The 22,130-nt window shown below is 63.8% G+C and overlaps 4 protein-coding genes across 4 annotated transcripts; all 4 read left to right on the top strand.

Annotated features, from left to right (window-relative positions):
• The first annotated feature begins 148 nt into the window (after positions 1-148).
• On the top strand, positions 149-3,915 carry C8G (complement C8 gamma chain). Its single transcript, XM_068414205.1, has 7 exons — positions 149-298; positions 902-1,041; positions 1,875-1,945; positions 2,383-2,490; positions 2,779-2,880; positions 3,197-3,235; positions 3,719-3,915. The coding sequence occupies exons 1-7, from the start codon at positions 149-151 to the stop codon at positions 3,730-3,732; spliced, it is 624 nt and encodes a 207-aa protein (XP_068270306.1). The 3' UTR covers positions 3,733-3,915.
• Positions 3,916-6,738: 2,823 nt separating this feature from the next.
• Positions 6,739-9,578, top strand: LOC137670914 (lipocalin-like). The gene is made up of 7 exons (XM_068414081.1): positions 6,739-6,869; positions 7,934-8,073; positions 8,211-8,287; positions 8,394-8,507; positions 8,768-8,869; positions 9,098-9,123; positions 9,412-9,578. The coding sequence occupies exons 1-6, from the start codon at positions 6,771-6,773 to the stop codon at positions 9,121-9,123; spliced, it is 558 nt and encodes a 185-aa protein (XP_068270182.1). The 5' UTR covers positions 6,739-6,770; the 3' UTR covers positions 9,412-9,578.
• A 663-nt stretch (positions 9,579-10,241) lies between these two features.
• On the top strand, positions 10,242-13,719 carry LOC137670899 (lipocalin-15-like). Its single transcript, XM_068414054.1, has 8 exons — positions 10,242-10,337; positions 10,806-10,945; positions 11,168-11,232; positions 11,537-11,650; positions 12,123-12,227; positions 12,328-12,349; positions 12,501-12,657; positions 13,662-13,719. Exons 1-7 carry the CDS (start codon positions 10,242-10,244, stop codon positions 12,502-12,504), a joined length of 546 nt encoding a protein of 181 aa, XP_068270155.1. The 3' UTR covers positions 12,505-12,657; positions 13,662-13,719.
• A 23-nt stretch (positions 13,720-13,742) lies between these two features.
• Positions 13,743-17,641, top strand: LCNL1 (lipocalin like 1). The gene is made up of 7 exons (XM_068414053.1): positions 13,743-14,065; positions 14,363-14,502; positions 15,048-15,118; positions 15,972-16,082; positions 16,879-16,980; positions 17,245-17,270; positions 17,473-17,641. Exons 1-6 carry the CDS (start codon positions 13,970-13,972, stop codon positions 17,268-17,270), a joined length of 546 nt encoding a protein of 181 aa, XP_068270154.1. The 5' UTR covers positions 13,743-13,969; the 3' UTR covers positions 17,473-17,641.
• Positions 17,642-22,130: the final 4,489 nt, after the last annotated feature.

The following is a 22,130-nucleotide window of genomic DNA, read 5'->3' as shown; positions in this document are numbered from 1 at the left end:
ACCCCCCAGCCCCCGGCCCGCCCTGGCTCCCCGGCCTTGACCCCGGCCCTCCCTGGCCTGGCCCCCGCCTGGCTCGGCTCCAGGCCGGCCGCGGTGCCCTCCTGCCCCCGCCGCTTCCCGGCAGCGCGGGCTCCGCCGCACCGGCACCATGGCGGCCCTGGGCACCCTCCTGCTCCTCGGTCTGCTCCTCACGGCCCCGCCGGCGCTGGGGCAGCGGCCAGGGCGGCGACGGCGGCCGCCGCCTCCCCAGAGCCCGCTGGAGGCGGTGGGGGCTCAGGAGGGGCTGAGCCTCCCCCAGGTGAGGGGCCGGGGCCGGGCGGGCCTGGGGACCTGCCCATGTCCCCCGGCGGGGCTGGGGGCTCAGCCCTGCTCCGGGCCGCAGGCAGGTGGTGGGAGCTGCAGCCTGTACCCCTGCGTATCCACCCCAGCTCTGACCCCCAGCGTCCCCCAGCCTGTCCCCCTGCAAGTGCCCCCCAGCTCTGACCCCACAACATGTCCCCACCCTGCAGCGTCCCCCCTCCAGACCTGCCCTTTCAGCCTGGCCCCAGCCCGAGTCCCCCACCACAGTCGGGGGTCACAAGACACAGACCAGCCCTGTTAGGCTGGCACAGGGCCGAGGCCTCGCCAGGGACCCCCGTCCTGGCCACTGGCCACCCAGCCGGACACTTGGCTCCTGTAGCCATCCTGGTCCCCATCCCCGAGGCCAGTGCAACCATTCTGGCTCTGGGGTTCGGCCCCCTCTGCCTCTGTGGGCACACCAAGGGGACAGGCTGTGGGCAGAGGTGTCAAGTGAAGGGAGACAGCACGGAAGGGTGCTCGGGGTGGTGGGTGCTCAGTGCAGTGGGGCGGTGGCACCCCAGGGTGGTGACCTGGCAGGTGGTGCCACCCCCGTGCCATGCAGCTCGCAGGGAGGTGGGTCCTGGTCGGCATGGCCTCCCGCTGCGGCTACCTGGCGGAGCACAGCCACCGGCTGGAGGCCACGGCGGTGATGGTGACCGTCCCCGACGGGCAGAGCCTGGCCATCAGCACCTTCAGGAAGCTGTGAGTGACACCGGCTGCTGGAGCCGCAGGCGGGGACGGGGACGCTGCAGGCAGGTCGGAGCAGAGCCAGTGGCCTGGGATGGGGACGCTGGATGGGATGGGGACGCTGTGGGCAGGTTGGAGCAGGGCCAGTGCTCTGGGATGGGGATGCTGGGTGGGATGGGGACGCTGCAGGCAGGTCCCAGCAGGACCAGTGCTCTGGGACGGGGACGCTGGGTGGGATGGGGACACTGCAGGCAGGTCCCAGCAGGACCAGTGCTCTGGCCACAGGCCCCAAGGAGGAGAGCGCTGCCCCGGAGCGAAGCGTAGGTGGGATCTCCTCTGGGATGTGTTGTGGTAGAAGCCCTGGCCACGGTGGGCTGGCACCCTGCCACCCGCACGGCCACCAGCCCGGGGTGGGCTGGGCAGGCTGGGGGGCAGCCAGGCTGGGGAAACCGAGGCACCGATCAGGCACGTGGTCCCTTATCGGCTGCCCAGCCAGGGACCAGCTCTTGGGGCCACCCCAGCGGCAGCATGGCTGAGCAGAGGGGTCTTCAGTGCATCTGTGGGTGCTTCCCCCCGGCCCTGGGGGGCTCTGAGGGGCTGAGGGAGGCTCAGGGCTGCAGGGAGGGGGCCGGGACTCCCCGGGCTTGGCAGGTTTTCAGGCTCTGCATCCCTTGCTGTGTCTCCACGGGGCTCCGGGACGTCCCTTCACAGCATCTACCATGAGGAGACTACAAAGTCCCAAGAAAACAGATCCTGTGGGTGCCCTGGCGCGCCGGGCGGGCTGGGACCAGGGGCCACATCCTCACCCTCCCAGCCAGCGCCACCAACCTCCTCCTCTCCCCGTACAGGGACGGGACGTGCTGGGAAATCAGGCAGCGCTACCGCCCTGCCGGGTCCCTGGGACGCTTCGTCCTGAAGGGTGAGGGAGCCTGGGCTGGGGGCCTGGGGTGACATGGGGGCTGTGGGGACATGGGGGCTGGGGGGGCCTGGGGGCTGTGGGGACATGGGGGCTGTGGGGACATGGGGACTGCGAGGACATGGGGGCTGCAGGGACCATCAAGCTGGACCCCCCTGCTCCTGCTCTCGGCAGGGCTTTGGGACCGGTGTCCTCCCTCCCAGTGCCCTCCCAGTATCCCACCTCTGGGGTCTCAAAGTGCCCCAGCACCAAGCGCCATCACAGGCTGGTGCCCACCGGTGGGGAACGGCACCCCGTGGGGCTGCACCCGCTCTCGCCCTGATTTTCACCCCTTATACGTCCCACTCATGGCGAAATGAGGCCCCTGGATGGTGCCGTGGGCTAACTGGGCTTAACCAGGACTAACTGGGGCTGCCCTCTGTCCCGACTGTCGTTCCCAGGCCGTGGGTACGGCAGCAAGGTGGATGTGGTGGTGGGCGAGACGGACCCCGGCACCTACGCCATCCTCTACTACCAGAAGGGCCGGAGCATCACTGTCAAGCTCTACGGTGGGTCGGCGCCGGGGGGGCTCAAGGTGGCCGAGGAGTGAGAAGCCCGTGCTGGGCTCAGGGGGTGCGCGCTGGAGCCCCGGAGGACCCAGAGGTGGGAATGGAGTGTCCCCATGGGGCCCAGTCCCCAAAAGGAGGGGTTTGTCCCCAAACACTGCGCAAGGGGAGCCGGTAACAGGCTTCTCTGAGCTGAAAGACCCCTGAGCTTTGCTGCGGGGGGCGCGGGGGCCTTTGGGACAGGGACAGGCAGGGCCTGGGGCCACTGCCAGCGTCTCCCTCCCCGCGCAGGACGGAGCAGCCGCGTCAGTGACGCCGTCGTGGACAAGTTCGAGCAGAGCGTCAGGGCTGTGGGGCTGAGCGAAGACGTCACCTACTACTTCCCCACATACGGTGGGTGGCACACGGTCCCCTGGGAGTGGGGGACACCGTGGCAAGGGCTGTGCCCAAGGGGGGCCTGGCAGCAGGGCTGGGGTCCAGCCCCTCCAGCGTGGGGAGGGGGAGGCACATCCACACGGGTTTGAGCAGCTTGTGGCCCCGTGTCACACACAGGAGGGCCACGTGTGGGGCCTGTCCCCATGCTGCAGCCACCCCAGGGTGGCCCCAAGGTGCAAGGACAGGGCTGTGCCCCACGGTGTCCCTGGGGTGCGGGGCTGGGGGGTCCTGGGTGCCCAGGCAGGGTGACCACCCTGGGCTCGCTCTCTTGCAGGGTTTTGCGACTCCGCAGATGAGTTTCACATCCTCGACGGTGAGTTGTGGATCCCGGGCGATGCGCAGGGTTCCTCCATGTCCCTACCTTGGGCACCACATGGGGTTCTCCTACCCTGGCTGTGGGCTGGGCCTGCGGGGCTGGACCCACACCGCACCACCAGAGCCCCTGTTCCAGACCATCCCCCAGCACCGGGTCCCTCCGTGCCCTTGTGTGGGGTGAGGAGGTGACAGGCCATCACCCAGGCTGGGTATCAGATGTCCCCTGGCAAAGCAAAGCCCCGTTCACCCCCCACATGGGTCAGGCTGGGCTTGGTGGGGTCTATATTGGTGTTTCCTGGGGTGAGGGCTGGTCTGGGATGGGGTGTCCTGGGACAGGGACACCCTGGTGTGAGGGCTGGGGGTCCCTGGGGACAGCTCCATCACTTGTCGTGGGTGCTTGAGGAGGCAGAGGTGGGTCTCCAGCCCTGGTGCTGGGCTCTGACGTCTCCCCAGCCCCTCAGCGCTTCTCTTTCCCTTCCAGAAACGCAGCCGTAGGCGCAGGCAGTGTCACCAGCAGGTCCCCAGAGCTCAGCCCTCGCGTCCTCCAGCCACCCACAGCCAGGCAGGACGGAGATGGGGTTTGGTCAGACCCCGCTGCTGCTCCACAGCCCTGCAGCCAGCCCCAGGGCTCCCCAGCTCCTCCAGCTGTGCTGGCATCTGTACCCATCCTTATCCTGTCCCCCCCGCAGCTTTGTGTCACCCCTCTGCTCTGCGCCCCCGTGTCCCACAGCAGCCCAAATAAACGCCTCGCAGAAGGGTCTGTGTCCAGGCAAGTCACCCCTCGATCTGCTCCAGCAAGGCCAGCGCTGCCTCCACCCCTGAGCTGCCGGTGCCCTGGCACCGTGCGCCTGGCCTGGGGGTGCTGGGGACCGTGCAGCCCCCTCCATGCAGCCCCATCACCCTCTCCCCGAGCCTCACCCCAGCCATGGGACAGGAATCGTGTCAGTGCACGTGAGCAAGGGGGAGCCCCGAGGGCTCAAACTGGGGGTGCAGGCAGGGTAGGGGGGCTGCAGCCCCACACAGGACCCCTCTCCCCAGCCTGGCCCACGCTGCCCTGCCATGCCCATGAGCCGGGGTGTTTTGGGTGAGCTGTGCCAGTTCCCCGGCGCAGGCTGGGCGGTGGGGGGGGACACGGGGGGACCAGCCCCCGCTGCAGGTCGGTGCGGTGCCCTGGCCACCCCGCAGCCCCCCGGGTGGGGAGCAGCCCTCTGCCCCCAGCGCCGGTGTTTTGCAATCTTAGAGGAAACTGGTAACACATGTTGTTTATCAGGGACTTACGTAAGGGACTGCCACGTGATGCGCCCGAAGCCAGTCCCTGGCCCCGCTCCCCACGTGCTGGGGGGTCGTGTCTGGCTGCGCTCGCAGACCCCCCCCAAATCTCCCCGGCAGAGTCGGGGTGTTACGGATCCGGCTCCCTGCACCCCAGGAGTGGCTGCGCTCGGTGGGGCCATGGCAGGGCAGTGGGGGGCGAGGGGAGAGCCCTGCCCTCCCGCCCCGGGGAGCTGGGCCGGTCCCCAAGGACCCCCCACCCACACCCTGCACCCCAGCTCAGCCCAGCGCGTTTATCTGCTGTGAACCCATTTCTGGGGTGCGAACGCCCGCGTTGTGCCCGAGGGTCTGTGTCCAGGCACTGCGGTGACCCACAGCCTGGGTACCTCTGTCCTGCCCCTGCCCCCCAGCCCCGGCAGCGGGCTCAGCCTGCCCCATGCCACCACTGGTGCCCCCGTGTGCCCCCACGTACCCCCACGCTCCTGAGCTTGCACCCAGCTTTGCCAGCCAGCTCCTTGGGCTGGCCCCCAGATTTGCCACCCCCCAGAGAGCCAGGAGAGCAGCACCTCCTGGGCACCTCTTGGGCACCTCTTGGGCACCCCTTGGGCACCACTTGGGCACCTCCTGGGCACCCCCTGGGCACCCCCTCCTGCTGCAGGGCAGGGCAGGCAGCTAGGGACACCCAGGCAGCGGGATGGCATTATGTCCCTGCCCCAGTGCAGCACTGCAGTGGCACCCATGGGTGCTCCATGCCCCTGATGCCCGATGGGGAGAGCTCCTCCCGGCACCCTGCACCCCGAGGGTGGGCTCAGATGGGGGCTGAGCCCCCCCCCAGCATGTGAGGAGGCCCCAGCCAGGCTCTCGTGATGCTTCGGTCCTGCCCAGCTCAGCTTTTGTTTTGTTTTCATAAATCCCTGGCGCAGGGGCCGGCCGGGGTGCGCGGGGGCAGGCCGGGCTCGCGGCGGGGCGCGGGGAAGGGAATGTGCCGGGGCGGGCGGGCAGGGGAACAAAAACCCAACGCCAGCTGTGGTGCAAACACGCTCCTTACGTAAAGCCTGGAGAGAGCCGCGGGGCTGGTGCTGTGCCCAGCATGGCCAGCCCTGCCCAAACCCTGCCAGCCCCATGGGTACCACTGCTGGCACCCAGTGTTCACCCCCAGCCCTCGCCCTGCGGATGCTCAGGGTGTCCCCAAATTAAGGGGGGGGAGCTCAGAACCCATTAGTGACCCCAAAGGGAGGCAGAGGATGTCTCACAACCCCTCTTGGCAGAGGGTGCAGGGTGGCACTGGGGGGGTCCATCTGGCTGCGGACTGGTGCCCAGGGAGCTGGGCATCGGGGCTGACTGCCCCCCAACAGCCCCAGCCCCCAGCTCGCTGTTGGGGTGTACCAGAGCTGCATCCCGGTGGGACCCACCCCGGCGGGTGACAGGGCGAGCCGAGACGCTTCCTTGGGCGATGCAGGGACTTGGGTCAGGGCAAGGCAGGGGGACCCACAGGAGCACCCAAAGGTGCCCTCAGGTCCCGTGGGTGGGATCAGAACCCAGCAGGCACTTGGCATTCGCTCCGCCTCGCTTGGGCCCCTCTCGGAGTCTGAATGAGGCCGTGCTGTGAGGACGGGGCAGCCAGCAAGCCCTGACCCCCTGCCCCTGCCCACACCGGCCCCAGCTGCCTGCAACAACCCCAGTTGCCCACACCGACCCCAGTGGCCCGCACTGACCCCAGCTGCCCACACCGGCCACAGTTGCCCACACCAGCCCCATTTACCTGCACCAACCCCAGTTGCCCGCACCAGCCCCAGCTGCCCACACTGGCCCCAGTTACCTGCACTGGTCCCAGTTGCCCGCACCGGTCCCAGTTGCCCACACCAGCCCCAGTTGCCCACACCAGCCCCAACTACCCACACCGGCCCCAGTTGCCCACACCAGTCCCAGTTGCCCACACCAGCCCCAAGCCCCGCAGCACTGGGGCCGTGGCCAGCCGCCCCACTGGCCCCAAGCCGTATTTTCGCTGCGGAGCAGTTTGGCACCCCAGAGCAAACACGTCGTGTCGACGGCGGGGAGCCGCTCGCAGGTCCCCCCGCTCTGCCCTTTGGCTCCGGCGCTCGCCCCTGCTCCGGCTTGCATAACGGCTCGGGAAGGGGGGGGAGCAGGGCTGGGCCCCCCTGGGGCCGCGCTCAGCCTGCCCATAAATAGGGGCTTGTCCAGCTCTCGGCACTGCAGCGCTCTGCCTGCTCCTCTCGCTCGGCTCGGCTCGGCTCGGCTCAGCCATGCACGCCACGCTGCTCGGAGTCCTGGGGCTGGCCCTGCTCGGGGCACTGCACGCGCAGGACAGCATCCCTGTGCAAACCGACTTCCAGCAGGACAAGGTGACCCCAACCCGGCCGGCATCACCTGTGGGGGGGGTTTGGGGTGTCTCGGGGGATCCTCGCCCTGAAAATGGGCAGAGGTGGTGTTGCGGGTGGATTTGGCCCTGGCACTGGGAGGGACAGGGTGGTCCCCACATCCCTGGGAAGCCCCCGGGGCCTGGGTGCGGTGGCTCTGGAGGGGATGCAGGATCCAGGGTCCAGCCTGTGGGGCAGAACCGAGTGGGTGTGGGGCAGGACTGTCTCTTGTGCCATGGGGTGGGTGTAGATGCACGGGGATTTTATGGGGGGGGCTGAGAAAATCAAGCTGAGTTTGACAGGCAGCACTGAGATGGGCCACGGACCCCCCACCCCAACACAGACCCCATCCAGCCCCAACCCAGGGTCCAAAGAACCAAGGGCTGCTGTGCTGGGGGGTCCCATGCACCCCTCTGCCCTCCCAGCCCCGGGGTGCTGGCATGCCCAGGGTGCTGGCACTCCCCTTCCTCCCCCCATGATGGGCAGGACCTGGAGCAGGACAGCCCCAGCCCCGCTGCACGTTGGGGGCCTGGCCCCACAGCCCTGGGGTCCCACCTCCCCCAGGGAGGTGACGGGGATGGAGGCACGTCCTGCAGGGATGGGGGATGGCACGTCCTGGCAGGGTGGTCCCAGCACAGCCCACCTCCGAGTCTGGCAGGTCCCCTCCAGGTGCACTGAGCCAGTGGCCCTGGGGACCAGGCTGGGGTGAGCCGTGCTGGCCCCGGGGTCCTGACATGCCCTGGGATGGATGAAGATGGCATCTCAGAGCCAGGTGGTCCTGTCACCCCTTCCCTGGGCTTGGGGCGAAGGGGAAGGAAACACCCCAAGTGCTGGGCAGTGAAGGGCACGTTGTAAACCAGGGCTCTCCTGGCCATGGGGTTTTGTGGGTGCAGCAGCTCCCTGGGGGACGAGGACCCCAGGACGCCATCCTGCCGTGGGACACAGGCTGGCAGGGGATGGGGAGGTGGCCGGGGCTGGGGCTGGCGGGTGGCCGAAGAGCGGGACAGGGGTCTGCGCCCGGCTGGCGACTGAGTGGAGGTTGTGCGCAGCTCACGGGGAGATGGTACAGCATCGGCCTGGCCTCCAACTCCAACTGGTTCAAGGAGAAGAAGCACCTGATGAAGATGTGCACCACGGACATCTCCGCCACCGCAGATGGGAACCTACAAGTCACCTCCACCTACCCCAAGTACGGGCACGGGGAGGGGGTGGGCGAGCAGGGGGTGCTCCCCCATCCCGGGCTGGGGTGGTGGGCACTGGTGCCATGCCTGGGGCTGTGTGTGGGCTGGAGCATCCCCTCTGATGTCCCCGTGCCATGCTCCCCAGGGGTGACCAGTGCGAGAAGAAGAACAGCCTTTACACCAAGACGGAGCAGCCGGGGCGGTTCAGCTACACCAGCCCACGTGAGTGCCCACCTCCCCACACGACATTCCCCCAGCTCCTGGCCTGGCCCCGCTCGGGGCTGGCTCGGTGCCGGGGGCTCAGCCGTGCCCTCCCGGTCCCGCACAGGCTGGGGCAGCAATCATGACATCTATGTGGTGGAGACCGACTACAAGGAGTACGCCTTGGTGGCCACCCACATCACCAAGAGCACTGGCTCCTACACCATGGTGCTGCTCTACAGTACGTCTGCCCCGGGGCCCTCCATGCCACCCACCCCCCAGACTCCCCCCGGGATGTCCTGGGTGGGGGATCTGTCCCATGGGAGAAGGGCTGCATCATCTCCCAAGCTGGGGTGACCCATGGGGTGGCTGGGTCAGGACCACCTTCCTGGGAAGCTTGTCCCTTGCTGGGCTGTCCGTGCGCTGGGGCAGTGTGACCCCGCGCCGGGGGGTCTGGGCGGGGGGGGGGGGGGTTGCCTCTCATCCCGCTTTTGGCTGCAGGTCGGACAAAGTCGCTCAGTCCCGAGCGCCTGGAGAGGTTCTCCCAGTTCTCCAAGGAGCAGGGCTTGATGGACGAAGAGATCCTCATCCTGCCCCAGACGGGTGAGAGCACTGGGAGAGGCTGGGGGTGCAGGGGGTGAGGTACCCCGGGGGGCTGAGAGGGACGAGACCCTCCTGGCTTGTCCCTGCCTCCCCATGGGGCCAGCATGGGGACAGCCATGGGGTGCCCCCGTGCGGGGTCCTTGGGGGGGGCAGTGGGGGTCCCGTGGGGGGGGCAGGGGTCCCCCAGCCCCTGAGGGAGCTGATCTCTGCTTTTTCTCCCTCCTGCAGACAAATGCATGGCAGACACTGCCTAGGTGAGTCCTGCCCTCGCTGGGGCTCAGAGCAGCCCCATGGGAGGGGACGGGGGGTGCTCAGAGCCTCCCCACCCCGCAGAGCCCCCAACCCCTTCCCAGCCCCCTCCTCTCACTTACCGCTGCCGGGGCTCTCCCACCCCGTCCCCATGGGGTGGCTCTTTTGTTGCCTCAGGCCCTGGGTGGTGGGTGCCCCCCTGTACTCAGCGTGGTGCTGGCAGGGCCAATGTCCCCCTGTGTGTCCCCCTGTGTCCCCCAGCTCAGCCGTGCTCGCCCCCCGATCTCTTCCAGGCAGACCCACCAGCTGCTGCCGGCCGGAGCCCCCAGAGCGCCGCGAGCCGGTGGCCGCCCCGTCCCAGCCCGTCCCCAGCACACCCCCAGCACCGCAGCAGCCTTCGCTCCCTGACTTCACACCCCACACCTGTACCCCCATCCCCATTAAAGCCCGTATAAAACCAGCCCCCCACCCTTGTCTGCTGGGTTGTTGCGGGGGGAGCCCCAATGGGGCGATGGGGGAGAGCCCAGCGGGGCGATGGGGAGGGGGACACAGGGACGGTGACAGTGGGCTGGGCTGGGGCTGGGAGTCAGGGCTGGTCCCAGCTCCTGGCTGTGGGGCCACCAGGGTTGGACCCTGTGTGCAGTTGCAGCCCCACGCCATGGTGCTGCCTGGCCACCAAACATGCCCCGTCCAGGGAGAAGGGGTCCCTGGGGCTGGGACCCGTTGGAGGGATCCTCTGGAGGGATCCACTGGAAGGATCTGCTGCCTTCTGCTCCCTCGGGCACCCTGGGCTACCCCAGCCTCGCTGCCTCAGTTTCCCTGCCGCAGAAATGAGAGCGGGGCACTGGGGACACCCTCGTCCCCCTCCCCAGGCACGAGGCATCGCCCGCTCCCCGACGTGCTCTCGCACAAGGCTGCATTCATCCGGGAGCGGGCAATTAGAGGGGGAGGGGGCCAAGGCTGTCACCTAACCCGGGTACAGCGATCCCTGCTCTTGTGTAACGCGTTGCATAAAGCGGGGGCGGGCAGGGGGTGCTGCCAGCAGCGGGGGGTATAAAGGTGGGTGTGGGAAGAGGCAGGTCCGTGCAGCCTCTCCTGCCCGCATCCAGCCCCCGGAGCAAGGATGGAGGTGACAGTGCCCAGCCTGGCGCTGGCCCTGCTCTGCCTGCTGCGGGCAGGGGCTGAGGTCCCCGTGCAGCCGGGCTTCGACGCCGAGAAGGTAACGGCACAGGGTGCCCACCCGGCCGGTGCTGCGTGGGCTGGAGGGGCTGGCTGGGGCAGGGTGCCTGTGCTGCATCCCCAGGCAAGGCTGGGCACCCCCGGGCACCCCCCGGGCCTGGCCCTGAGCTGACACCAGGGCAGCTTCCAGGAGAGCGTGGATGCCTGGGCAAACTCGGGTCAGTCCTGGCCAGCTCCTGCCCGCTGTGGCTGTGATGTTCCTGAGCACACGGCGCTTCCCCAGGGACCATGGGCCAGACGCTGCGCCCACCCCCCGGCATGGGACGGGGCAGGGTGTTCTGCATGCGAGTGGGTGGCAGGTCCCCCTGTTAGGCTGGATGGTCCCTAAAGAGGGTGGCAGGTCCCCCACCGCAGGCTGGCAGGTCCCACATGGTGGGTGGCAGGCCTCCCGGGCAGGTGGCAGGTCCCCATGGCTCTCCCAAACCCCACTGGTGACATTCTGCATCAGTTCGCAGGGACGTGGCACGTCGCAGCCGCCGTTTCCAACTGCTCCGTGTTCCTGAAGATGAAGGACGCGATGAAGTCATCCATCATCACCATCAGCTTCACGCCGGAGGGGGACCTGGCTATGAAGGTCGTGTGGCCCATGTGAGTGCTCTCCTCCTCGCCATGTCCCTCGGCCCAGGGGACTCCGCTCCCCACCAAGGCAGTGGGTGAGGAGCATCCTCCCTCCGGCTGACCCATGACACCCGGTCCTGCTGTGCCCTGGGGTGTTCCCCGGGCAGACTGGGGTCCCCCCTGCGCCCACCACCCCGCCGCCTTCCCACGCGGCATCCAGCCACCTTCACCGTTCCCATTTTCCCTTTCCAGGCTGGACAAATGCCAAACGTTTGAGCAGCTCTTCCAGCGAAGTGAGCCGGCGGGGCACTACACGGGTATGTGTGGGTAAGGGGGGATCGGAGCCATGGACACCCTGGGGTGGAGGGTGGGCATCACCGGCCCCCCGTGCCCGGGGAGCCATGGGGGGGTGGGTTTGGCCACTCTTCCTCCATCGCTCGGCGAGGGGTCGTGCTGCGGGTGGGCACCTGGCCCTGCCGGATCGCAGTGGGGGACGCTCCCTTCTCATACCCTCCTCGGGCAAACCTGGGGCTGAGCCCTGAGCCGTGAGCCCCCACGGGGCCGCGGAGGTGCCTGGGCTGTGCCGCGTTGCTCGACCGGGCACCGTCTGGGCTCCTTTAGCAGCGCAAGACAAGCGGGACCTGCGCGTGAGGGAGACGGACTACGGCCACTACGCCATCGTGCACGAGCTCCATCAGAGCGGGCGGGAGCCCAGCGCCGCGCTGCAGCTCCTCAGTGGGTGTCGGGAGCGGGGATGGGCACCCACGGCCCCCTGGGGAGGGATATGGGCACGGGTGGGGGGCCAGGGCAGGGATCTCCACCGCCGCTGCAGGCCACCACGTTGGCTCCCAACTCGGGCACCCCCAGGGGATTCATTTCGGGGTGGATGAAACCTTGCACCACAGTCATCCCCGGGGGATCGCGGTTTGAACCGAAGCCCCCCAGCAGTGTGCCAGCCTGACTGCGGACCCTCGGCCCCGCCAGCTACCCCCTTCCACCCCAGGTGGGTGGGTCACCCCTCCCAAGGGTCTCGTGCCCCTTCGCTGCCAGCCGTGGGGTGCCCCATGTCCACCCTGCACCTTCATGGCTTGGCCTTTGCCCTTCCCTGGGGTCCCGTCACTGCCCTGCAGGAGCCGGACCCCAGCATGGGGCTCGCTGCTGGGTCCCCCCGCACTCACCAGCCCCCGCTTTGGGTGTCCGGCTGCAGCGAGGGAGCAGGACGCGAGCCCCCAGCTCCTGCAGAAGTTCAAGGAGCTCATCCCCACGGTGAGGGGCCTGACCGAGGACATGCTGGCCGTCCTGCCCAAGTCGGGTGAGTGCCAGGAGGGCGTGGGGTGGCATGCACGGCCCCGCTGCAGGGGGCTCAGGGCACTGCCGGTGCCATGCTCACCCCTCTCTTTGCTTTTCAACAGATCAGTGCACCAAGGCCATCAGGTGAGTGCGGCCAGGGGAAGCCGGGTCTCGCTCCCGGCATGGCCTGGGCTGAGCAGGGACTCACAGCCCCCCGGGAAGCCCCCGCCTGCCTCGGGGCTCTGCGTCACGCTGGCTTTCCCCTGCTCTAACCTCTCGTCCGTCTGTCCTGCAGCTGAAGGGGCCAACGCCAAGGCCGTGTGTCCTCCAGACCTGGTGGAAACCGGGCTCTGCTCCCCGCTCCATGATGCCCCTTCCTGTCCTCCCCGGCCGGGCTCTGCCAGACCCGCTGCCCCGCACCAGGATCACGCCTCGCCCTCCTCAATAAATAGGTGCAGAAGCTGCCCCGGAGCTCGGTGCTTTTGTTGGTGGGAGCAGGGGTGCTGCCAGGGTCCCCAGGCACCCACGATCCTGGGTCCTACCCTTCCTCTCAGCACCCTGGGGGGGCTCCTTTGCTGCGTTGTTTGCTGCGCCCAGCGTGGGGAGCAGAGGGTGGGGAGGGTGTGGTGGGGCAGCCGCTGGGGATGCGGGAAGGGGGGAATCAAACAGGGTTCGGGCAGCTTGGCTGGGTGGGCAGCAGGTCTGGGCAGGCAGGTTAAGCCGTCAGGCTGCCCAGCCCTGCCTGCATGGGCTCTGGCTCCCAGCAGGCACCTCGTCCCCAGGACACCCCGTTCCCTGCTCAGTCCCCCACTCCAGGGCCACCAAGGTGGGAGTGGGGCTGCACCATGGCTGCCCAGGGTAAATGCACGGCATGAGTGGGACCCCCACACCTGTCTCCCAGCCCCTTTGCCCCCCCCTTCTGCCCACCTACCAAGGTAGGACCATGCTGCCATGAGCCCCAAGCATCCATCCCCCTGCACCTCCTGCAGAGCGGAGGCAGCCCCTGGTCCCCCCCGCTGCCCCCTGCCCCGGGGAGAGGGTCCCTCGGTGCCCAGCCAGGCGTGGGGCTGCAAGGAGGCAGCACAGACCCATTCGGGACTGTGACCCGAGGAGCCCGTCAGAGCCAGGGCACAGGGGACAACACACCCTGGGAAGGAGAGGACAGTCACACAGTGACACAAGCACCCTCCTCTGCCTGCCCCGCGCCGGGTGCACCCCACTTTGTGGACCCCAAGTGCCCCAGAGTGGGTGGGTGACCCTGCGTGGGCACCGTGGGGTCAGGCTGTGCCGGCAGCGTGCGGACGCCTGGGTTTGGGCACCATCCCAGCCTGGCCGGAGGGACGGGTCACCGAGCCCCTTGTGACGGGTCACTGGGTGACGGCCCATACCGGGAAGGACTCTCTGCTCCTCCCGGCAGCCAGCTGGGAGACAAAACCTCTCTTTGTTCTTTCACAAGCCGCTGAAGAAACCGGGAAAACCCCAAATTTCAGCGCTGATGCAACATCTCCTGCAACCTGGCTTCTCTGCCCCTTCCTGGGGCTTGCAGGCACTTCCCTTCTTCCGCAAGACTGTTTACCCCGGGGTGACTTCAGCCCTTCGAAGCCACCGCCTCGCCCAAGCCAACACCAGCGCCGTTACCCGTGCGGCTGGGCACGCCGCGGCACCGGGGCGGGCAGAGGAGGAGGGGGGAGCACGGAGCTATAAAGCAGCAGCCCCGGCACCGCTCTCCATCCTGCTGGCGAAGGCGGAGGAGGCTGCGGCGAGATGAGGACCTTGGGGCTGAGCCTGGGGCTGGCCCTGCTCTGCTTGCTGCGTGCGGAGGCTGCGGACCTCGGGGCAGCGGGGGTGGACAAGAGCAAGGTGATCCACAGCATCCCGGGGAAGGGGAGGTGGGAGCGTGGCCTCCAGGCACCAAGGTGGGGACTGGAGAGGTGTTTTGGTACTGGGGACAGCTGGGGACACTACAGCCACCGCTGGCTCCACTGTCACAGCCAGGTGAGGGCAGTCACCCAGCCCCAGTGTAGGTGCCCCAGTGAGGACCTCGGTGCCCAGAGGGGATGCAGGTGTCCCATGGCCTGAGGGCGTCCTGGCTCAGTCCCCGAGGAGGGGACAGCCCATGCCTGCTCCTCTGCACTCACTGCCTGCCCTCGCTGCCAGATTGAAGGGAGATGGAACATCGTTGCTCTGGCCTCCGACTCCAAGGACTACCTCCGGCAGAGGGATGAGCTGAAGATGGCGATGGCCAACATCGCCGTCCTGGGGGAGGGTGACCTGAGGGTCTCCTTTGCAATTCCCAGGTAAGTGCCAAGCACTTTTCTCCACGGGCTTCACTGACCAACCTTCTCCCTGGACCTTCACCTGGGTGCCTCCACCCAGCACCCACCAAAGACCTGGGCAGGGGGTTGAGGCAGGACCACCAGCCCCATGGTTTAAAACAGGGGCTTGGGAGAGCTGCATTGTGGGCACCGCTTCTTCAGGGCAGCACCAGCCAGGATTGGTCCCACCACAGAGTCTGGGACACTCTGTATCCCCAGCAGGGATGCAGCAGGGTGATAAGGGACCTGACGATTAAAGCTGTCCCAGCAGCTCGTCCCAGCAGCTCATACCAGAAGCTCAGAGCATGAGCAAGGGATGTGTAACCCCAGGGACGATCCTTGGATACCAGCACTGTGCCCTCCAACCCAGGCACCCATTGCTCCAAGGGTGGCATCTGTCCCCCCCCTACCCTGGTCACACCATCCCATCCCTGAACAGCAAATCCCACGTTTGGGGTAGTGACCCCGGAGGGGAGGGGAAGAGGGGTCACTTCACCCCAGCCAGAGCACCCTTTGCTGTTTTGCAGCCCGAAGGGATGTAGGAAATCGGAGTGGATCTACAAGAAAACGGGCGTCCCGGGCGAATACTACAGCCGTGGTGAGTGGGGGGAGCCCAGACCCCGAGACGGGGTGGAGGAGCTTCCCGTCAGCCCTGTCTGAAGCAGCTGGTTGTCCCGGGGTTCCCGTCCCTCGGGGGTGCCCACCTGCCTCTCCTGAGCTCCTGGGTGGGACACCCGTCTGTGGCCAGTTGCCAGCTGCACCCCAGGGCTGGTCTGTGCCAGGGCTGGTGTCCCACCAGCGTGGCGAACCCCCAGCTCCCTGCCCCGGGAAGCAGCTCTGGGATACGACACGTTCAGACTGAGCTTAAACCCTGGGGGAAAGCAGGTTCATTCTGCAAAAGGGCTGTGGATGGATGTTCCCCAGGGATGAAGCCAGAGTGGTTTCCCACCATCCCTAACCCAAGTGTTAGTCTGACAGTGGCCGGGCTGCTCCGCTGTCTGCAGTGACCATCCCCAGACCCTCCTGTGTCCATGTTCCCGTCCCCCTGCTCTGCTGCGATCTGTGGGCTCCCCCAGGCTTCCAGAGGAGTCCTAGCAAGAGAAAAAAACAGGAATCACAGAATCGTTTTGGTTGGAAAGGACCAAAAGATCATCAAGTCCAACCATTAACCCAGCACTGCCAAGGCCACGACTAACCCATGTCCCTCAGCACCACATCTACATGGGTTTTAAATCCCCCCAGGGATGGGGACTCCACCACTGCCCTGGGCAGCCTGTGCCAGTGCTTGGACAGCCCTTTTGGGGAAGAAGGAAGGGGAGGCCCAGAAGAAACCTGGGCTGGGGGGGCCTGGCCCCTGCCATCCGGATTCAGGCTCTTACAGCCCTCTTGCAGTGTGGGGGCTCTCAGGAGGAGCTAATTAATTCTTCTCTTTCCTCCATGTCCTTTTTCAGAGAGAAGCCATACAAGGGTGAAGGTGTTGGATACTGACAGCGAGACATACGCGGTTATCTTTGCCTCCAAGGTGAAGGATGGGAAGACCTTGCACATGCTGAGGCTCTACAGTGCGTAGCCAGCGGCCGTCTGACCGGGGTGAAGAGCTGGGAGGTGTTGGGGTGCTGCACAGCATCCCCAGAGGCCAGGAGTCAGGGGGCCTGAGGGAGAGACCCCCCCTCCTCACCGCTGCCCTCCTGCCCTGGGTGCAGGAGCAGGGCTGGGGCTGCTGCGTGTCCCCTGTGTGGCAGGGGAAGGGGCAGCGGTTTGGGGCGGGCAGGGGAGGCTGGGGGTCAGGCTTCTGCGCTGTGCCGGGAGTTCATAGGCTTGGGTAAGGCACTTGGTGAAATGGGGTGAAAAGAGGGCGTCCTGCTGCAAGGGGGGCAGGAACGGTGGGGATGGGAACCAAGAGAGGAGACACTGTGCTGCTGCCAGGACCTCCGCTTCGTCTTTTCACAGAATCCCAGAATCAATCAGGTTGGAAGAGCCCTCTGGGATCATCGAGTCCAACCATTGCCCTGACACCACCATGTCAACTAGACCATGGCACTAAGTGCCATGTCCAGTCTTTTCTTAAACACATCCAGAGATGGTGACTCCACCACCTCCCTGGGCAGCCCCTTCCAATGGCTAATGACCCTTTCTGAAAAGAAATGCTTCCTAATGTCCAACCTGAAATGTCCTGTCCCCTGGGAGGGGTGCCTCATGTGCCTGGCCATCACTGCTCTCCAGGATATTCACCACAGCGTCCAGTCTTCTCCCAGGGACCGTCATCCATCCTGGGCCTCGCCTGGGCACGCTCTCCAGCTACCCAGGAGATGCAGCATCAGGCCACAGCCTGAAGCTAACTTGTGTCTTTGCCTTTAGGCAGAACCCGTGAGGTGAGCCCCAAAGTCGCAGCGCTGTTCAAGAAGCTCGCGAGGGAGAAGAACTTCACCGACGAGATGATCAGGATGCTGCCCAGGCAGGGTGAGCGTTGCCCAGCACCGTCTCGGGCTGGCTCAGTTGATACGGGAGCCAGGACACGCTGGCAGGGACCAGCTCAGCCCATCACTGCCACCACTTTGTGGTCTGAGCTGGCAGGAGGAAGTGCTGGTAGCCAGAGGCGCTCTGGCTGGGCACGTCGTGGCTTTCACCTTGCTCAAGTTCATTCCTGGGTTGTCTATTTTGGATGCTAATTGGGAACTAGCCAGACCACAGCCCTGGACTCAGCCTTTCTCTTTGTTTTCACAGAGGAATGCAGCCTTGATGAAGTGTAGGTGAGTTGCTGCAGTGCAACACGGTGTTTGCAATGTCCTCAGCTGGAAATTGTCCTCCTCAGTGTCCCAGCAAGGGCCACCATGAATTTCAGCTGGGGAGAACTGGAAGGGAACATACTGGTCCTGATGGAGAGCCCTGCTTGGCCCTCTCCGTTGGCCTCCTCACCTCAAATCCTTGGCCCATCTCCTGGCTGTTTTCTAGGAGGTGTGGGCTGGCTGGTGGAGGCTCCTGCTGACTGATGCAAGACCCACGCTCTGCAACTCCAGGCTGCTGCTCTGCCATCCCTCCACCAAGCTCAGTGGCCAAGGCTTTGACACGTCTCCTGCTCCTGCAGCGCGTAGTCCCTCCTTTTTGCCAAATAAACAGAAACTCAGCCCAGAGCTTGGTGTAGCTGTCTGGGGAGAACCTGGGGTGCTCGGGTGTGTGGTCCCTTCTGTTGTCCTCCTGGGGTCTGTGGATGGTGAAGAGCCAGGGGCGATGCTGGGCTGAGCTCACCTAAGCGAGGGCATTTTGGATTTTCCCTCCTGGGTGCCTCCCGTGGGGCAGAATCACGGCCAGGCAGAGGTGAGGCAAGGGGTGAAGTGAGGCTGGAAATCCCATGGGCACGAGGGGCTGGGTGGAGAAAGGCCATGGGGTTTGGCCCCAGAAATTGAGGTTGGAGTTTGGAGGGCTGTGACCACCGCCACCATCCAACTCACCTTCCCTCTGCTGTGATTTGCAACCCTCTGCTCCCCCGGAACCCTGCTCGTCCACCAGCTCAGACTGGGCCAAGGCAGGGGCAAGGCTCAGCTTTGGGACCTCTCAGCCCCGCGGCGCTGCAGGGCTGGAGTCAGATTATCTGGTGGTGGTGGACATCTGCCTCCAGAGACTGTCTTCCTTGGAATTTATATTTCTGAAATCCCACTCTGTCCTTCCCTTCCTGCTCTGCTCAGCTCCTCAAATCCGTACAGTCAGAGGATTAAATATCACATATGGCCCAGAGATTGTCTAGAAAGAGCAGCTTAGCTTCACTCTGAGCACTTAAGCTGATATTAACAAATGCAAACCCTGAACAACATTACAAAGGGAAAGCCTAAATGGAAGCCAGCACGATTAAATCAATGGAAAGAAGCTGATCAGAAATAAGATAAATGTTCTCAAACTTTCTGAAGCTGCATCCACATGAAGACAGTAAAATGACCCCTGGTAGGTCAACATAAGACAAACAACGAAGACACCAGAATTTGGCCCCTTGCTCCTCTACTCTGGGGAATGACATCTGCACTTACGTATATTCCTCTCTTCAAGGCACTGGGAGCAGGAATTTAACACTAGCAAATGGACCTTTGAGATCATCAAGCCCAACCGTTAACCCAGCACTGCCAAGCCCACCACTAACCCATGTCCCTCAGCACCACATCTACATGGCTTTTAAATCCCTCCAGGGATGGGGACTCCACCACTGCCCTGGGCAGCCTGTTCCAGTGCTTGACAACCCTTTCAGTGAAGAAATTGTCCCTGATCTCCAACCTAAACCTCCCCTGGCACAACTTGAGGCCGTTTCCTCTCGTCCTGTCGAGGAGGATTGAGGATCGAGGAGGGAAGGAGGCCAGCTCTGCCCTGCCCTGCTCTGTGCCCCTCTCCCACGACCAGCAGAAATGGCTGTCCTTGCTGTCCCTCTCATGGCCCAGCAGCCGGGCGAATACCCGGGTGCCTGGAGCACGTCTCAAAGTCCACAGCAGCCCAGCTCACCGCCCACAGCACGGCAGGAGCCCTGCCCCTACTGCAAACACGGCGCAGCCTGTTTCCCATCCGTGTTCCCACGCTGCCCGGGATGTGGCTCCACAAACCCAGCGAGACCATGACGTTGGCCCCTGCTTCACAGAGAGCAGCGCCCATCAGCTGTTCCCGAGCCCACCTCAAGCTTACTTGTCTCATATTAGATTTGATTGCAAATCAAATACAATTTAATTAGCAGAAAGGCAAACAGACACTTCCAACGACTGGCTGATCATCCAGCTAATGACTTTCAGATCAGCAGAGGTAATTGCAACCCCCTACGGTTATTGGGAAATAAAATGAAGACACCACTTGCATCCCAGTTGCACTAAGCCTTTGACACCTCCTCCTTCCCTGGCTCGCGGGCTGGAGGGCACTGCTGGGGACGCACACATCTGCCATGCCTCGTCCCTCCTGCCCCCTCCGCCTCCCAGTGAGGCAACTGGTGCCAGAGAAGCCAAACTGGTTTTCTGGTAGCCCAGACTGTGGCGGTGCCCTGGGGACACCAGATCCTTGGTGTGACCCCTGATTCTGGGGAGGCCACGAGGCACAGGGAGGGAGTTTTCAGCTGGGTTTTGCACCTTCTCTTTCACGAAATCACAGTTCTTTTCCACGTTCGCATGCTCGACTTCCCAAATCCGCCCAGCTGCAGTGAGCAGCTCTCCTCGGTTGTCCTGATTTGTGCTTGTTCACAGCCACAGCCACCAATCTGGTCCTATTGATCTTCCCATTTATGCAAAATGCCATTGACTCATGCCTGCTCTAGCTGAAGTTATTTTCTCAGATAGCGCTTCTAAAAACAGCCCATTTTTCAGAAACAGGCACAAAAAAACACATCAACTCACTTCATGCTGTGACTTGGTGAAGAGACATGTGAGGTGTCATACCCAAGGATATCTGGAATGACCATTACAGACAAAGCTGTGATTTATTACTCCTTTCCTCTCCAAAAAGTTGCTCTTCCTGGAAGAATTTTTCTCCTGGGGCTTTGTCCTTACCCAGTCTGGCTGGGGGATCTGCAACCGTCCTTACTGTGTGGAGCACCACAGAGGTCTTCACCCTCTGGGAGCAGTGGCAGAAGGATGGCACGCAAAGTCCTCTGGAGACCTGAAAAGACTAGGAGGGGATTCTGTAACATTGCTAATTGCAATCCCATTGGCCATGGGAGTTCTCCCAGTAAGTAATTCTGGGAACTTTTTTCCTAAGAAAAAGTTATTGCCCAGGTAGAGAAGCCGTACAGGTTGTCCACACACTAGCTTTGATGTGACGGTGCCCTTGGTAAGCCTTATTTTTTTAAATCATTTATCTACACCAGGGCTTTGCCAGGCTTTCTGGAAAGAGCTTTTCTTCCTAAGCAGAGCCCTTTCTAAGGTGAAACACCGTGCAAAGCCCAGCACAAATGCTCAGCTGTTTGCATCTCCTGTTAAGTGGTGGATAATCTTGTCTGGGCTGGACTTGAAGACACTGCAGAGCCGGATGTTTTTCCCTTAATGAAATAAAATATGTATAAATAGGAAAACCATTGTCAGGGGATTGATCTTTGCAGTTTCAGGAGTTAAAGTTAATCCTGGGAAGAGCGAGCTGCTTCCACGTGCAAAATGGTGGCGATAAGGCAGGAGCGTGGGTCGTACCTGAGCACGTCTGGGAGAGCAGATTAATCTGGTTCATAACGTGCCTTCAGGAAGGGTTCAGGGGCTCTCAGCAGCACCCGGAGCCGGGAAGGCGTTACCTGGTGGTCGTAAATAAATGGGTGTGAAAGGACGCTATGACCACTGCTCCATGTGTGCGAGAAGATACGCCTACAGGCACAGCAAAACACGTCCTCCTCGGACCTCGGCCGACCGCACCATGATGGACCAACAGAGCTTGCCGTGAAGACCAGCAGTGTCACTGGGGATAAAAGAAACATGTATCCCTTTTCTCAGGCTTATCTGTCAGGGGAGATCCCTGCTTTCTGTAGAGCAGTGGTCTCCAAAGCGGGGTGCATGCACCCCAGGGGGTGTGCAAGACAATCCGTTGGGGTGAAGGAAGAGAGTATTTTTGGTACCATTAATAAATAAAGTAAAACAAAATAGCATTTTAAAACTAGTGTTTATTTAATCTATATCTTGTCCTTTTAAAATTTCTGTTACTGTATATGTTTTATAATGTACATGCATACAATTTGTGAATAAATATATACACATTGGGGGTGCATAAGGGCACCTGCAGCTGGAGGTGCTGGGTCTGGTGACACGTGGGGACAGGACCTGGCAGGGACTTTGCCCACCGGCTGAGGTTGGCCTCTCTGTCACTTGGTGACAGGGACAACGCAGGACAGAAGAAGAGCTCAGCTCTTTCAGAGTGTGTTAAAATCACTGAGTTCACTAGGGATTTGTATCAGCATACATGGGACCAGTGTGTCCCAGTAACCCTTTGGTTTGGCACAGTATCTGTCCCAGTAACGCTCCAACCCCACCTTCGTGCAGGGCACAAAGCAGCAGGTTAAAGATGTGGTTACTGGCCCAGGCACAGCCACTTGCCCCAGCTCTCCCAGCACCGTTGCCCAGTGCGCTTGCTGGTCCCAGAGCTGAGTGTTAAAATTGAGAAGCAATTAATGCGTAAAGAGCTCCAGCAAATTAGAGAGCAAAGGAAATGCGGGGTCTTTCCTTTGGAAGTAAAATCCCGGGCTTGCCCAGATGGCTGGCAGGAGCAAAAGGCTAAGGAAATTAAGGAATAAAGAAAATTTTAAGATATCTCTATCCTGCTGGAGGCAGAATCTCACCCATCTCTGCCTGCACCTCCCTGCGCAGCCTTGGCCACAGCGAGAGCCGCACGCAGGCGGCAGCCCCTGCCAAAGCCCAGCCCGGCATCCCCAGCACGCCGCATCCCCGGCTGCTCACTCTCAGCAAACCTTGGAAAGCCACGGTGCGGGCTGACAGCCTGCCAGGGCCCCGCTGACGCTCTAACGGGGCTCCTGCCGCGAGCGCCGTCGGCTGGGGCTCAGCCCAGGCACGTGGCGGGGTGCCGGCCGTGGGAATCCCTGCGCTGAGAATTGGGGACTGAAAAGGCAGCACGTGTCAGCCAGCGGGATCCCGGGCAGCAGGGCTCATCGAGCATCA

This window comes from Nyctibius grandis, chromosome 16 (assembly GCF_013368605.1).
Source record: "Nyctibius grandis isolate bNycGra1 chromosome 16, bNycGra1.pri, whole genome shotgun sequence".
Taxonomy (NCBI): Eukaryota; Metazoa; Chordata; class Aves; order Nyctibiiformes; family Nyctibiidae; genus Nyctibius; species Nyctibius grandis.
Note: the sequence above shows the minus strand (reverse complement) of the source record. Positions and strands in the feature narration are given on the sequence as shown.